The 15957-nt window shown below is 39.6% G+C and overlaps 2 protein-coding genes across 2 annotated transcripts in view; one reads left to right on the forward strand and one right to left on the reverse strand.

Moving 5' to 3' along the window:
- LOC144666424 (uncharacterized) overlaps positions 1–13444 on the forward strand; it is a 74018-nt gene extending 60574 nt beyond the window's left edge. The window contains exon 4 of the mRNA XM_078527858.1: positions 13330–13444. Within this exon, the coding sequence (XP_078383984.1) occupies positions 13330–13343 (14 nt within the window). The 3' untranslated portion in view covers positions 13344–13444. The remainder of the gene's footprint in view (positions 1–13329) is intronic.
- Positions 8427–14534, reverse strand: LOC144666465 (inactive serine protease PAMR1-like). Its single transcript, XM_078527904.1, has 3 exons — positions 14415–14534; positions 13614–13724; positions 8427–8502 (listed from the first exon to the last, which is right to left on the reverse strand). The coding sequence occupies exons 1-2, from the start codon at positions 14521–14523 to the stop codon at positions 13618–13620; spliced, it is 216 nt and encodes a 71-aa protein (XP_078384030.1). The 5' UTR covers positions 14524–14534; the 3' UTR covers positions 8427–8502; positions 13614–13617.
- Positions 14535–15957: the final 1423 nt, after the last annotated feature.

Consider the following 15957-nt stretch of genomic DNA (forward strand, 5'->3'; position numbering starts at 1 on the left):
ACTCCTTCGCTAGCAGTCTCCTTCGCTTGCTTTGTGCGCTTGGAGAGGAATTGTCTGTTACAAATCAGAAATGAATACAAAGATCCTTGCACACTTGCGGGATATCGGAACAAGCTTTTCAGCTGCGTTTCACAAACGGACGGTATACTGAGGTTTTGTGACACGTCCTGCTGCGACGCAGGCTACCCTCCCAGGGTTTTCATCAAAAATTGTTATAGCAGGGGAACAGTGTAAAGTACTGTAACTGGAAAATGATTTTTTAAAGGCTCTGCATTTGAATAAAAAAATAAGTACAGGCCTTTGAAATTTAGCTGGAGAATTCTCTGATCTGCGATGCCTATGAACACCTTGCCCTCCTGAAAGTTTCATTGCTGTAATCCATTACCCGCTGATAGTTTTACATGTACGAAATAGAGGATAAATGTAAAACCAAGCAAACACATAGTGTCTACAATAGAGGTATAAAATGCAATAAATGGTTGATGTTATAAAAATATTTTGAGTTAATTCTATTTCATCTTCTGACTGAGGTGACAAACAGGCAGCTCAGTTAAGACCTCTGAAGGATGGTACATTTGCAAATGAAAATAACCAAAAAACAAAGATGAAACTGTCATGGGAGTAGGCATAGATCCCTGCTACATGTAGCTTTCAGACAGTCTTTCAAAGATGGTGCTAAACACTTGATAAGGTAGGCTTCTTTGCAAACTAATAGATTCCAATGGCCGATTCCCTCTATGACGTGCGCCTGCAGGGAATCACAGTGGATGTATTCATTGTTGCTATAAAGTCGTGCACGTGTTTCGATGAATACAGGTACCATGATTCCCTGCAGGCGTGTGCCACAGAGGGAATTGGGCATTGTCATGATTGCTGTTCATTATATTTGTGTTAGCAGGCCTGGTTTGGGTGAGAAACTCTCCATTCATGAATTGCATTAGCAGGTAGGTTGTTATTATTGATAAAAATGCCTAGTAGATTGTTTAAACTATATGTGTTTTGTATTTTCATGTGACAGTGCATGTACATGTAAATGCTAATGCACCATCCTTCAGTATTTAATTCTTAACTGTTTGTCATCTTAGTCTAAAGATGAAATAGAATTATATTGGAATATTACACCGAAGATACATCTTTATCTATACTTGCTATACTGATAAGCTATATTAAGCGAAAAGCAAACAAGGCTTCTGCTTTATAATATCTGACTTTTGCAATCACATGTCTGAATGAGTACAGATCTACAGTCTATTAAACTCAAGTTTATATTTACCAGGATAAATTACAACCAATTAGCAAAGTTAAAAGCTCTATTTCAGAAGAATGTTAGAATGTTTGTTAGGCAGATTGATCTTACTTACAATTTTACGCCTCGATAACAGCTTATACCAGCCTGTCAGTGAAAGATGGGCTCTTGTTCGTGGACGCTCTGCTCACTCGCTATGGCGGTTGGTCTGTTCGCGCTGGAATTAGAGATTGCGAAGCTCGAGGCGTACTTGTCGGATTACCGTTTTCATCCCTCAAGTTCAAAGTCCCGTTTACTCTTCTATTGCCTGTTTGGTTTGATGTTTTTCTAGCCATAATTTTAAGGATGAACTAGTAAAAAGCGACGAACTGCTGGATAAAAAATTACGGTAACTGGCGCTCCGCTCGAAATTTGAATGGGTTAATACTGACCACGTGACAGCCACTGACATTTTCATTGGCTTAAACGGCATAATGACGTTGCAATACGAGAGAACCTGGTGACGAACTGGTACATCTCGTGTTCTATAAGTGAAGTAGTCAATTATCGTGAAGCCGTACCACTGACACGATTTTTGCCGGGAAGACTTATGCGCGGGAATTTTTAACGCGAGTCAACGCGAATAATTATTTTGGCATCCAGCGAAAAAAATCAGAAAGTAAACGTGAATCTTTTTGGAGAAAGAATACACCCGAGGAAAGGGAGAGGATGTAAGACGAAAGAAGAAAACGAAAAGAGAGGCTAGGTCTTCAAAAAAAGAAGAAAAGCACTTGATGACGATCAAGCGACGACCACGGAAGATTTGACAGCAAAAAACGGATGATTGCTCTATCTTGTGAGAAAGTACTACGCAAAATGGCTAACTTAACATCGTCATGAACAGGCAAGTCTTATAGAAATCATCTAAATGTTTCTTATGACGCCTTTTTGCACAATCTTTTCAGAATTGCGCACCGGTTGCAAAGGTTGACAACAATTGGCTCATGATTGACTTACCACTGGCTATTCAGTGCCGTACCTAGGATTTTGTGTCTGCGGGAGCAAATTCGGCTTAACTCCTTTGCGGGGACAAACTCCAATATAACTTAAAGAATAGCCCAGCAAAATCATACACCATGTTAGAAATTTAGTTTCCTGGCGGGGGGGGGGGGGGGGGGGGGGGGGGGGGAACTGCCTCCCCCCTCCCTAGTGCCTCCCCTCTAGGTAAGGCCCTGTATTTTGAAAAAAAAAATCGACCTACAGTCAAAACCAGCTTAAGCTTATGGGCCTGTTTACATGAAGGGTGGGTGCCCAGGCTAACATCGTTGCATTTTTATTAAACTGAGCTACACTTCATACATTTCTTAAAATACATTGAAGTGTTTACATGATAAGCAGGAAACCTACCTTGCCAAGGCACTTGGTCTACTCGCCCGGGGCACCCTTCTAGGTGGGATATTGTTTTGCCATGTAAACGGTTATGCATGGGCTATCCTGGCTTGCCAAGAAGGGTCTTCACACATGTTCTTAAATTAAATTTGAAGTTAATGGCATAAAATGTATAAATATTGGACCCAAGCAGTGCTTTTAAATTTTGATCAAATTAGATCAAATTAGTTTTATTTGTTAAGTGGAAATAATTTCTTTGAGCAACAGCTTTTTTCATTGGAAAAATTATTTTTATCCACAAAACAACAAATTTAATTTCAATTTGGTGACATAAAGACTGTCGAATTACAATTAGATTCCCCCAAAAATGGAGGCTGTAAATTTCTAAGAGCTTGTACATCAAAGTAAAAACAGGTTTGAAGATGGCCTTATTATTCATTAAAAAGTCATTTTTTACATCAACCATTTGGAGCTACAGCTGTACATGGTTTTCCCATGCAGTGACTGGGCACATTTCTATTACCCTGTCTTTGTGTGAATTCTGCATGTTAAGGCATCTATGTTCATCCCGTCTTAGCCGGGGCACCCTCGCTTCATGTAAACAGGCCATAAGACTCAATGCAGGAGTCAATTTAACCCCCACCCCCCTCTCTCACCCGATGACAAGGTGGGGATTTGTTAGAACCTGAAAGCTTTTTGTTAAATAGTTTGGCTGTTGAGGCATCTCCCCCCCTTAGAATTTTCAATGACTATGGATATTTTCTAGAACTGCACAATTTAAGGACGCTCACACTAATTGCTTATGCAAATCCTTACTGCGCACGTAATTCATGTCGCATGCCACGTCAGGCATCCCGATACCGGGATTTCGGCTAACTGGGCTGGCCCGGTTGTCTTTATTCGCAAATTTTTTTTTTTTGGTTTAAGGGAGCGAGATCAGAACCCGGCCTGGCTGACCAGGCCAGCCTGGCTCATGTAATCCCAATCCCATAGTCTTTTAGTGAGAAATTTAATGCTGGCCCGTTTAGCCGGGCTGGCCCAGTGAACGCGATTACATGGAAATTTTTAGCCTAGCTAGCTGGGATCCCAGCATTGCGATACCGGGATCTCGGCTAACTGGGCTAGCCCGGTTGTCATGTAATCGCAAAGTTGATTTTTGTTGCGTTTAACAGACGTGCCAAAGTCTCGGCAAACCGAGCCAGCCCCGCTGACCGGGCCAGTCTGGCTCATGTAATCAGGCCCATAGTCTTTTAGTGAGGCAAAAAATCTCAGATAAAAGAAAAACAGTCACAGGCAATGATAAGAATCCAATTTCTTTTCCTTTAATTTTTGTCTTGCAGTAAATGATAATTTGTCTAGCAGTGGTCAATACTGTTCAAATATGTTGAATTTAATATGTGGTTCATTAGACAAAATCCATTACCAGATAACATGCCAAATAAGGCTATCATTACCAGTCCTTTGCATTTTTGGCTAGGTTAAGTTTTCAAAATGAACAGAAATCTTTTCAGTTGTTTTTGTATTTGTCTAGCAGTACATGCTTGACATTAAATAAACTAGAGATCTAAAAAAAACTTTAGCTTGATTTCAAGTGTCTTAGTTTTTTTTTTCAGCCTTGGCAAAAGATGAAACACAATCATTTGATGAATGAAAATGAACAGGCACCAAGTATCCAGCTCAGCCATAATAAAGATGCTAGGGTTTCTGCTGGCAAACTGATTACAGATATAAACAGAAGTCACCTTAGTGGTCATGTCAAAGATCCAAAAAGTCAGTCTATCTGAATGGCCAACCATTGCTACCGGGATGTGAGGTCAATGCTACATGTTTATACAGCCAGACATGTCATTTGCTGCGAGCAATTCAACAAATATCTATCGTTGAAGTTTTTAACAAACCCTGTTTTCCCCCATGGTTACATCAGTAAACAAGATTCCTTTTTCACAGGTTAATGATAGAACCTTCCATTCCGGCTCTTTGTGAATGCTTGAATAACATTAAGTCACAATTTCAAAAGAATTTCACTAAAGGAAAGACCAGTCATCTTTGTTATATAGTTTTCACTATTGGGTTTTCAAAATGTGGTCGTTTTTAGGAAGCCCACTGTCAAGATGTGGTCGTCTTTCGGCAGTCAGTGAAAACTATATGACAAGGTAAATATATCAATCATGTTTAACAAATAAACAAGCAATTATTAATTTTCATTATTTTCTTGAAGGACAAAACATCCAGAACCCTTTTTTTGTTTATAGAAGACATAAACAAAAGCCAGTTGAGGATTTTACTGATGTAACCATGTTTTTTAGCCCAAAGGTGTCAACCAAGAATAAGAATAATCAAGAATTTCTTATTATTTCTTGAAATGATCAAATCTATTAGTTAAAATGATGAAAACGAATTGTTGAACAATTTAAAGATTATTGTTGTATTCAGCTTAATTTCCACTTTCTTAATGAGTGTTATAAATGACTGTAATCAGAAGCTTATCACCTTGAGTAGATGATATGCTTCTGCTGTAATAGAACCTTTTTTGAAATCCCTTATTCCACTTTCAAGCAGTGGTTACTTTATGGAGGTGAAATATAAATGAGCTGACTGCTGGGCCTTTGTCCAGCAGTTTTGTTGTTGTCCTGTTTGAATCTAGTATGCAGGGGCACCTGGCATTATCAGGGGTAGTATTTTTGCGTTCGACGAAGGAGAACGCGTCTCTAATTCCGGGTTGTGCTTTGTACACATTTTGGGTGTCCTTCGCATACCAGGAGGAATTTTGGAGTTAGCATAAATGCCTCGCTTTAAAGTTATCGACCTCAATTTAATGGGCATACACACATGAACTGGCTGTTTGCATTCAGCTGTTGCGCCATTCCATCATGTGTGAATTAAATTTTTGATACATTTAACACAAAATTGACTCAAACGCACTCCGCTTTTCTATGATAACTACTAGTATATAGATCAAAGAGCGCCCTACCCAAAATAAGATCCAAAGAAACAAGTGAGAGTAGCGCGATGGTGATGGCCAGGGAGGTGGAGAAAAGCACCCAACGATCAATTTTCTCTCTAAATAATGAAAATGGCTGTAAGCTGTCAACCATCGAAGCTCCTGTAAATGGCCAACCATGAGACACACAAAAGTATTCAAAACTATTACTGCCTGCTTACAGAAATGATTTTCAAAAACTAAGATTTCAAAGCCACGTATGGTTATGCCATTGTAGCCATAACTAAAGATGCATGACCACCTATTATAGGGTCTGCTTGGAGAGCTTTCACTGTAGTAATTGCGTTCGACGAAGGAGAGCGCAAGCCTAATTTTGTTTTTGTGTCCTGTGTCTTTTGAGTTGATATGCCTGTGTACTGTTATGCGGAATGAATAGAGCCTTATTGCGCGCGCAGATGAATGGACACACGATTAGCCTACCCCGCTTAATTTTTGCAGGGGCAAATCTCGGCCGGGAAACTGGTAGCCACAGATGGCCTCGATTTCGTGCAAAACAAAATGTCGTCCGATCCTAATTTGAGCCCAAAAACGTGTGGCCAAAATTGTAATTTTGACGAAAATGTCATGGATAACATTAGAGGGTTATCATCCAAGGTAGCAGAGTTATCTGCAGCCACTGAACGTCGTAAAAAGAGTGGAAATCGAGTAAGTTGATGCGTAGTTTCGTACGGAGTTCGTTCGTAGCAAAACCAGCGTGTTTTCCTGCAATTATACGTTGCACAAAACTACAATTGAATGGTGAGAATTACATGCATCGAGAGTGGTTATAATACGGATGAAAAGTCTTTCATCACTTCTTTGAATTTATGATATATCGGTTCCTAGAAACACTAGACGTTTTGACGGGGAAATCGTTGTACATTGAATGTTGCATGCGTGTAGTGGGTCACTGTGCGAATTATGTCTGTATTTTTTAAGTACTTTGTGGAATTTTAAATCGAAGTGAAACTATTTCCACAAGTTTGTGGAAGTTTAAATCTCGTTTAGTGACAAACGATAACAAGTCAAGTGAAATAAATAATTATTTTTGTGTACATAATATTTCATTCATTCTATGTTCTTTTGGCTTGTCGCACAATCTTTCTCACACTTATCCTCCTCGAGTTTAGTGAGGTATATGCATAGTAACAAACTTTGGTATAAGGCATACTATTGGTAGGCCGACCATATCGTTTTTTGCCACTGCCTTCCTACCTTGGGTCTATTTTAATAACCTCTTGGTCGAAACACACACCTCTAATCTCTGATTACTACTAGTATACTAGATTCTATCGCTCTCCCGCCGCGGATAGTGGGATATGAGCCATAACTCAAGCGTGTTAGTTCGTCATGTTTTCATCGTTGGGGGATGATGATTTCAAGACTTTAGGCGTATCCTTGTTTATGGTCGGAGTGTTATCTACGCGTGATGAATAATTGAAAATGTTAAAGCCAACCTGTGAATATAGCCGCCACTCATCGCTGCCCGTACTTTGCTTTTCGCAGGCTAGCTTGGGAAGTGGAAATACGAATCATTGAAACAGACTGTTCTTCCAATGAGAGCAAATTTTTAGGAAAATTGAAGTGAACTGAATTTGAAATTTTTGCCTCAGTAGTAAAAAATTGGTAAATTCACATATTTGCTCTCTGGAAAATGTGAGCGCAATTGAGGCAAAATTATTTCTTTGACACAGGCGCACACCTATAACAAATCTAAACGTTTGCGTCTATGGCAAATCCGAGAAAATTGACAGTAAAGGTGCTTATTTGTATCTCGCGCAAATATGATGTAAACCTAGTGCGAGCAATTTAATTTGCACAGTGTTTACTTGAATTTGTATTAAGTAGTAAACGTGTAATTTATACACAGAAGGCAAATATTTAACAAATGAATATAAAAGTTAAAAATTTGCCTTGCGAGCAAAAGTACGGTAAATAAGGAGCAAATGTCATCTTTGCGTCACATTTGCACAAAAATTTATCAGGTGCAAATATTTGTGTTTACATTGACTTTACAACTTGAGCAAATTTAGTGCAAAGATAGATGCCCAAATTTGCATCATATTTGCTCAACTTTAAAACTTGAGTAAATCCATTTTTTCGTGCAGTGTTAGGGACCGTTCATTTTTTTATGGGGTAGGGGGGCTGAAGGGATTTGATAGATAGTGCCTGTTAAATATAATCCCCCCTCCTTATTAGAAATTTTTACCCTTGTCCCTCAACAAAAAAGCTGACAGCTAAAACTTATCGAGCTAAACTTTAGAATATCAGACCCCCAAAATTGCAGTTTAAAGTGATAATAATAATACTGTTTGTGCTTTTGATTAACTGTTTACTGATGGGACGCGATTGTTAGGGTGTGTCAGGTGTGTTTGCAACCAAATAGTTGATAGGATTGAGCTGATGCTGTTTTCTCGGTACATGACAAATTAGAGGGGTCCGGGGGCATACTCCCCCGGGAAAATTTTAATTTTCAGAACCTCAGAAACGCCATTTTAGCCATTCTGATGGACGTTTATAGATGCCATCATACAACACTTACAGGTAATTACGTTGCACGTTTTTTTTTTTTTTACAGGCACAACCGCTTGCAGGATTTTTTTTTTTGACAAGTTTCCTTTGCTGGATTTTTTTTTGTAAAAGTCGTCCCCCCTCCGGTTATTTCTAATGGTCCGTCCCTAAACGGAAGTCGAAAACGTAACGACTCTCTCATACATTCTTTTGAAACGTCTTGACTGCATACATGAAGACCGGAAGTCCTAGAATCTAGGACTGGAAATCCTGTGTCCCCAGAGCTTTTCGTTTTCTCGTGCCAAGGCCCAGCAGGCTAAAAGAAACGAAAGGGCAATGGGGACGAGAATGAATTTCCTGTTGATTTTACATTCTCTTCACTTGAAGTTTGTAATGGCTTCTTAAGAGTGTGCCCGTGAGAGAACAGGGCAGAACCATGCAACAGGTAATACAGCTCATATCACCGATTTCGCCCAAACTTAGCATAAATGTTGGGTATGGTGAGCTATTTACTGAGGCAAAACATCAACTCAAAATATTTTATTCCCTTCAAGTTATGGCACCTTTTGCAAAAATGGCCATTTTTCACTCATTTTTGCATATTTAATTAGCTGACTTTGATTGACCAGTTCCACAAGAAAAAAAGACTTCTGAAAATAAAATTCACCGCATTATATTCTGTGGTTATTAGGCTTTAAATACAATAATTCACTTCAACCGTCTGATTTGATTTCTTCTCCTCAAACGGTCTTTTGGAAGGTACACATTTCGTACTGTTGGAAATAGCCTTTAACTAGTGCCCAATATCTCCCATGAGCAACAACTTATATACATTATTCTTACATGGGTAATGAAGTCCATCATTAAACTTTACAAAAATGCAAAAAAATGTCTGGGGACTACAATATTTTATTAGTATTGAGGAACTAAACACACGTGACTTAACGATTTCTTGCTATTTCATCAAAATCCACCGAAACACAGAAGCCATTTATTTGCCTCAATTTGGCATAAAATCGGTACGAAATAGCTAATCAAGCATTAATCTATAGATAACAATCAAAATATTGGCGAAGAAAAGGCAGTTAGGACATTTTTCGGAGCGTTTTCAGAGCCATATAATTCGGCAATGTTGTGATATAACAAATGTAAAAACAGCAGCGAAAGATTTTCTTTACAAGCTCGCTCAATTCAACATTTAGGCACATCAGAGTAAAGAAACAAGAAAGTAATACTACATACATGCCACTTATCGACACACAGATGCTTTCTTTTGAAGAATTTGTTCTTCCTCGCTGCACTTCGATTCTTTGATCGATCTCAATTGACATGTACTGTTGCTTTGAGGCGCGCTGAACTTAGTCAATCCATCGTGGTTCATCCTTCGTGAAAGGTGTAAGCAGGTTGTCAATAAAGTCATTCAAAGAGCTGTTCAAAGTTTGCGGAAGGACACTTGTCTCAGCCAGTTTGCATGAAATAAATTTAACTGGAAAATAAACAGCCGCCATGTTGAATTTCTACCTTTGAGCCTGCCGTTTCAGTCAGCGGTACGGCTGTTCACTGGGCATCACGCGTCCATCACGCGTGACCACACCACACGCGCGATCATTTGCTTTTCCTCCCCGAGTGTTCGTTGGATGCGTTTGTGATGAAAATGAGAATATTTTCAAATTGTCGTAGGGAAAACAATTTCCTCCGCTACAGCTTGACGTGTTTACCGCAATGTGATGCTGAACGAACTCTAGGGTGCTTACCATTTGTTGGAGAGAACCGGTTGGAATGACCACTGAAAAATGGAACGGCTTCTTTCCAAAATTAGCAAACTAACCGAAATAGATGTCGCTTACCATTTGTAGCTCAGTTTCCTGTTATTTCTTTCCGTTGATGGGAGACCTGATGCATGGGAAACTAGAACTGGGAAACCTTACAAATGGTAAGAAAATTTCTGACGTTCCGTCAATCTCCGAAGAGATTTTCCAGAAAAAATACTGTTCCATTTGACTTTCACCGAGACAGAGTTCTTGATTTTACTGTTCAACGGTCGGCTAGCCTGCGTGGCAGGCGTCGTTAGTTTCTAGCACGCGCATGGGAGAAACGTGAAAGGCGCGAGAGCGCCACGCGAGGAAATAATCGAGAAGACGGCGTCTCCTCGATTTTTACCTCGCGTGGCCTTCTCGCGATCGCGCACTCTTTTACGCGCGCTAAAAACTACACAGACGCCTGCTACGCAGGCTAACGGTCGGCATGCACGGCAACCAAATCAACGTCTCCCAGTTACTTGCCAGACATTTGTATTTTTTTATTGCTTGTTCAAATTCCCCTCCCCTGGCGGGAATAGTGATTAATACCGCGCATAACAATTACATTTTTTGACCAAATTCCCCTACCCCGGGGCATAAATGGGAAAAAATGAATAACTCAGCAAAATTGGAGAATATCGTTTACCACGGGATAAATCACTATACGGTGGATAGCGAGGTAGGTTTTGTAATCGTTTCTTGCGCAAGTGCTTTAGTTGGGGGAGCGTCTGTGCTGAACTGAACAAAGAATTCACGTACGAAATGCCTTTAGGGACGCAGTCTATATGGCGCAGCAAATATATACATTTATTACACGACTAAGGCGGTCCGAGGGCCAATAACTAAATCAGCCAATCAGATTACTTTATTTCCGGTCCCGCGAGAGCCGATATTTTCCAAGTATCGGACCAGGTTTTGTCCCAGATGATCCCGCACTAATTCCTGCGCGATTTAGCGCAAGATTTTTTGCAAGATTTTTTTTTGTAAAAATTTTTCGGAGTTTTTATTGCTTTGAAAATGAAATGACCTTCAACACAGAAATAATTTTAACTCCTTTGGCGCGCATAAAAGTTTTGCCGCATATTGTTTTCCACGACATCTACCGGGTAGCAATTCTTAATACACAAAGTTTCCATCGTGAAATAAATCTCTTATTAACCACGCGCGAGGGCCGTACTGGGCGAATATTGGCCCGAGGTCTTAACAGTACGGATCGAGCCCAGCGAGGTCCGTACAAAAAAGACCGAGGGCTAATATTCGCCCAGTACGGTCCCGAGCAAGCTTGGAGAAGGCTACCTGTGCTGGTTGAAACATTAGCTAATAAGTTTTGCCGTCTTGCGTAGTCCTAGTCTTACAATAAATTTGTTTAGTTTTAATGCGGGGTTTAAGCTCTCTACAAAAGTCTGCATTCGCGTCTTTGTAACTCACATAGCCACTTAAATTGAGTCGGTGATGAAGAAAATTATCATTTGAAGCCGCAATTCGTCACTTGCAATGTGGGCATTCAGGAGGAAAAATTTGTCCCCATAAAAGCCCTTTTCTAAAACAAATTAATAAAACTGCAGTAATGACGTTTATCGGTAAATGGACAGATGGAGAACTTTGTGGGATCCTGAAAAAGAGAGTGGGTACAAATTCAGTCTCCTTGCTGCCAAAGTGTAATATAATATAGACGATTTGAACAGAAGGAATAGATGTACACAGGCCAGGCTGACAACCTGACCGCCATTTCTTCGAATGTCCTTATTCACCCCCTCCCCCACCTCCCAAAAAAGACAGAAACAACAACAAAAAAAACAATAAACATACTAGTTTTAACCTGATATAAGATGGAAAAACTTGCTCTGATTATTTAATGGTTTCCGACATTTCAGAGCTCAATTTCAGAGCATCAAAACCGATTGCATCGCATACATTACACTGCATCCAGTGTATTTCTTTTCAACTATTTATCAAAAAAATTCAATGGAGAAGTTGAAAAAAATTCTCACTTTTACAAGAAACGCACACTACTTATAAGGCTAAGATCAAGTCCCGGTTGTTCAGAGGGTAGATAACACCATCCGCTACTTATTCCGACGAAAACAAACATTTGCGAAGGAAAAGCAAATGAACACGCGTGTGTATAGCTGTGTATAGCTGTGTTGGGCTATGTATAGGCGTGTATAGCTGTGTAGGGCTAGGCTATGTATCCCCTCTATGAACATCCCTATATAGGATTTAGTATGACTACGTACTTGCCCAAGTGTACGGCTTTACCGCTGACTGAAACGGCAGGCTCAAAGGTACAAATACAACATGGCGGCTGTTTATTTTCCAGTTAAATTTATTTCATTCAAACTGGCTGAGACAAGTGCCCTTCCGTGAACTTTAAACAGCTCTTTGAATGACTTTATTGACAACCTGTTTACACCTTTCACGAAGGATGAACCACGATGTATTGGCTAAGTTCATCGCGCCTCAAAGCAACAGTACATGTCAATTGAGATCGATCGAAGGATCGAAGTGCAGCGAGGAAGAACAAATTCTTCAAAAAAAAAAGCATCTGTGTGTCGATAAGTGGCATGTATGTAGTATCACTTTCTTGTTTCTTAACTTTGATGTGCCTAAATGTTGAATTTAGCGAGCTTTTGAAGAAAATCTTTCGCTGCTATTTTTACATTTACTATCACAACATTGCCGAATTATATGGCTCTGAAAACGCTCCGAAAAATGCCCTAACTGCCAATCTTCGCCAATATTTTGATTGTTATCTATAGATTAATGCTTGATTAGCTATTTCGTACCGATTTTGTGCCAAATTGAGGCAAATAAATGGCTTCTGTGTTTCGGTGAATTTTGATGAAATAGCAAGAAATCGTTAAGTCACGTGTGTTTAGTTCCTCAATACTAATAAAATATTGTAGTCCCCAGACATTTTTTTGCATTTTTGTAAAGTTTAATGATGGACTTCATTACCCATGTAAGAATAATGTATATAAGTTGTTGCTCATGGGAGATATTGGGCACTAGTTAAAGGCTATTTCCAACAGTACGAAATGTGTACCTTCCAAAAGACCGTTTGAGGAGAAGAAATCAAATCAGACGGTTGAAGTGAATTATTGTACTTAAAGCCTAATAACCACAGAATATAATGCAGTGAAATTTATTTTCAGAAGTCTTTTTTTCTTGTGGAACTGGTCAATCAAAGTCAGCTAATTAAATATGCATAAATGAGTGAAAAATGGCCATTTTTGCAAAAGGTGCCATAACTTGAAGGGAATAAAATAATTTGAGTTGATGTTTTGCCTCAGTAAATAGCTCACCATACCCAACATTTATGCTAAGTTTGGGCGAAATCGGTGATATGAGCTGTATCACCTGTTGCATGGTTCTGCCCTGTTCTCTCACGGGCACACTCTTAAGAAGCCATTACAAACTTCAAGTGAAGAGAATGTAAAATCAACAGGAAATTCATTCTCGTCCCCATTGCCCTTTCGTTTCTTTTAGCCTGCTGGGCCTTGGCACGAGAAAACGAAAAGCTCTGGGGACACAGGATTTCCAGTCCTAGATTCTAGGACTTCCGGTCTTCATGTATGCAGTCAAGACGTTTCAAAAGAATGTATGAGAGAGTCGTTACGTTTTCGACTTCCGTTTAGGGACGGACCATTAGAAATATGATTACAGCAAATGAGCTGTATCACATGTTGCCTGGTCCTCTTATGGATACACTCTTAATCGTGCTTACCTTGAAATTCGACACTTCCATTTGTTAACAGGTATTCTCCATTAGGTAACTTCTGGTTTCCTTTCATTTGAGCCTCATCGCATGAAGAATCTTCTAAAAGATGATTAAAAAGTTAATTAACTAAGCGAAATATTTTAACAGTCGTATTTTTACGCATATTATTTTATTGCAGGACATTCTCTTTATAATTAGAGCACAATAACCGGAATCGTATTTTGGAGAGGCGTACGGTGTCAAGACATTTATGCCGAGAGCGGAGCCTAAATATAACCTATGAACACGAAAGACTAATTAGAAATCATCATATTTGCGGTCGTGCATGCAGCCAGGATTCACTGAATCACGCAGACATTAATTTGGCCACTCACGTTACGTTTATTTCAAACCATTCAAAGTGCCAAAACAATTAATCAATTAAACATCGCTTAGTGTAAACTCTTAGTGTTTGATTCAGTCAATTAAATTGGGGCAGAAAAAAACCCGAAAAGCTGTTTCAAGAGCAGAGGCGGAGTCCAGGAGATTGTGGAGGGTCGACGAAAGAAAGTGAAATACAGCTATCACCGTCGGCGTTGGCAGAAAAAGGGGCGAGTGAGAGCGACCTTACAAATTTATAGCTAGCTCTGCGCGTGGAGTCTAGCACACAATCGTTTAACTTTCGTTATCAACCTCTGCAGCACCGCAAGATAAGATAAGGCCCCGCCCCAGCACAAAACCCATTATCGCGCTGAGTCAATAATGGGCCATATTTTTTCAGCATTTGTGCAAATTGAAACAGTTCCTTACCGATTTTAGTTTCACATTTTTCTCCTGTCCAAGGTAGTTTGCACGAACATGAAAATGTTTCTTTCCTTTCATCAGGCACACACGAGCCACCATTGAGGCAGCCGGTCATGAGACATCCCTGAAAAGTTTACACCGCTTCTTATTAAAGCGTGAACACTTAAAATATGTCTGGAATGTTCTTTGTCTTTTAACCAATCACATGCGAGAACTTCAGACCGCAGAAACCACATGGGTTTCCATCGGTCACGGAACAATATTTGGTTCTCGTTTCGCTCCAATTTACAAGTAAACACACTAATTGTAATTCCTTCCTTTTTGAGAACATTCACTGCTCCACTGAAGAATAGGTTTGAGTGATTTTTTTTTTATAGAAAAAATTGAAAAACCGATGCGCCCGACGCTACGATTTGCCCCAGTTGCCGCCAATTTTCAAAAATTGTAACGAATTCGTATCTGCAGTTACCGTTCGCCTGATGGCATGTTACAATTTGTACTGAGGTAAGCTTGCATTTTCCGGTTTTTATCTCACCCCAACTATTGTAGCAGACCTAAACACTGATAGAAGGAAGGTTTGTTTCTTCGATAACAGCGAAACGATAGCGGGAAGGAAAAGCGAAAAATAAAAAAAAAATAAAAAAATAAATTGCTATATTTGTAGCAAGATATAAAATCAAACGATATATATATATATATAATATAAAAGATATAATATAAAACTAAACTAACTCCTGTAACTCCTTGTTGTTCATGAAATTCGGTGTTTGTGTCGATGGCCCCGTGCTTGTTCAGTTCGCAAGTTCCTTTGCCGTTCTTCTTCGATAGAAGCTTGAAGTTTGTGGAAGTACACCAGGAATTTCTCAAGCACGAATGGCTGCAAGATAACAAACTGAGAGACTCAAACCGTTTAACAACGTGGCCTTTAAGGGGCTTGTTTTCTCGCGTCGTGTAAAGTGTTCAACGAGAAGGTGTAAAGTCTTCTTTGACGGCGAAAACTGCGATATTTACTATTCCTTGAAACAGGACAATGAGCAAAACCTTTTTTGGGTCCATCACTGTACAGATGTCAGCACGGAATAGAAAGATACTTTCAAAGTGTATTTGTAAGGAGGGGTCTCGATCTTGCGTCAATTGAAATAAAACGTAACGATTGGTCTTTTCTGGTTAGTTAAATATTTGGAGGCGATCCATTGGTTGTTTCAGTAAAATGGTGGGGAGGAGGGGGACGGGGTATAGACGGGCGTTCTTGTCGTAAAATTTTGATAGAAACCTGTTGATGTGAAGAGTAGCAAAATCTTGTGCTTGGGATGATAACAATTTAAAATCTTTAGTGGCGCAAAATGCACAGTTTTTGTCCTTAAAACTTGCAACGGCTATCCCTGTCAGAGTAACCATGGTTAGTACCCCTGGTTAAAATTAAAATTTATGCCTCGTTTATACCGAAGGCAGGAGTCATAATCGATGGCTCGTGCCTAAGGCTAACCTTCAGCAGTAAAAAGTGTGTAGGCTTGTTTAAAAATTTTTGTGCAAAATATAATTGTGCACC

This window comes from Oculina patagonica, chromosome 9, assembly GCF_052425735.1.
Source record: "Oculina patagonica isolate OP01 chromosome 9, crgOcupat, whole genome shotgun sequence".
Classification (NCBI taxonomy): Eukaryota; Metazoa; Cnidaria; class Anthozoa; order Scleractinia; family Oculinidae; genus Oculina; species Oculina patagonica.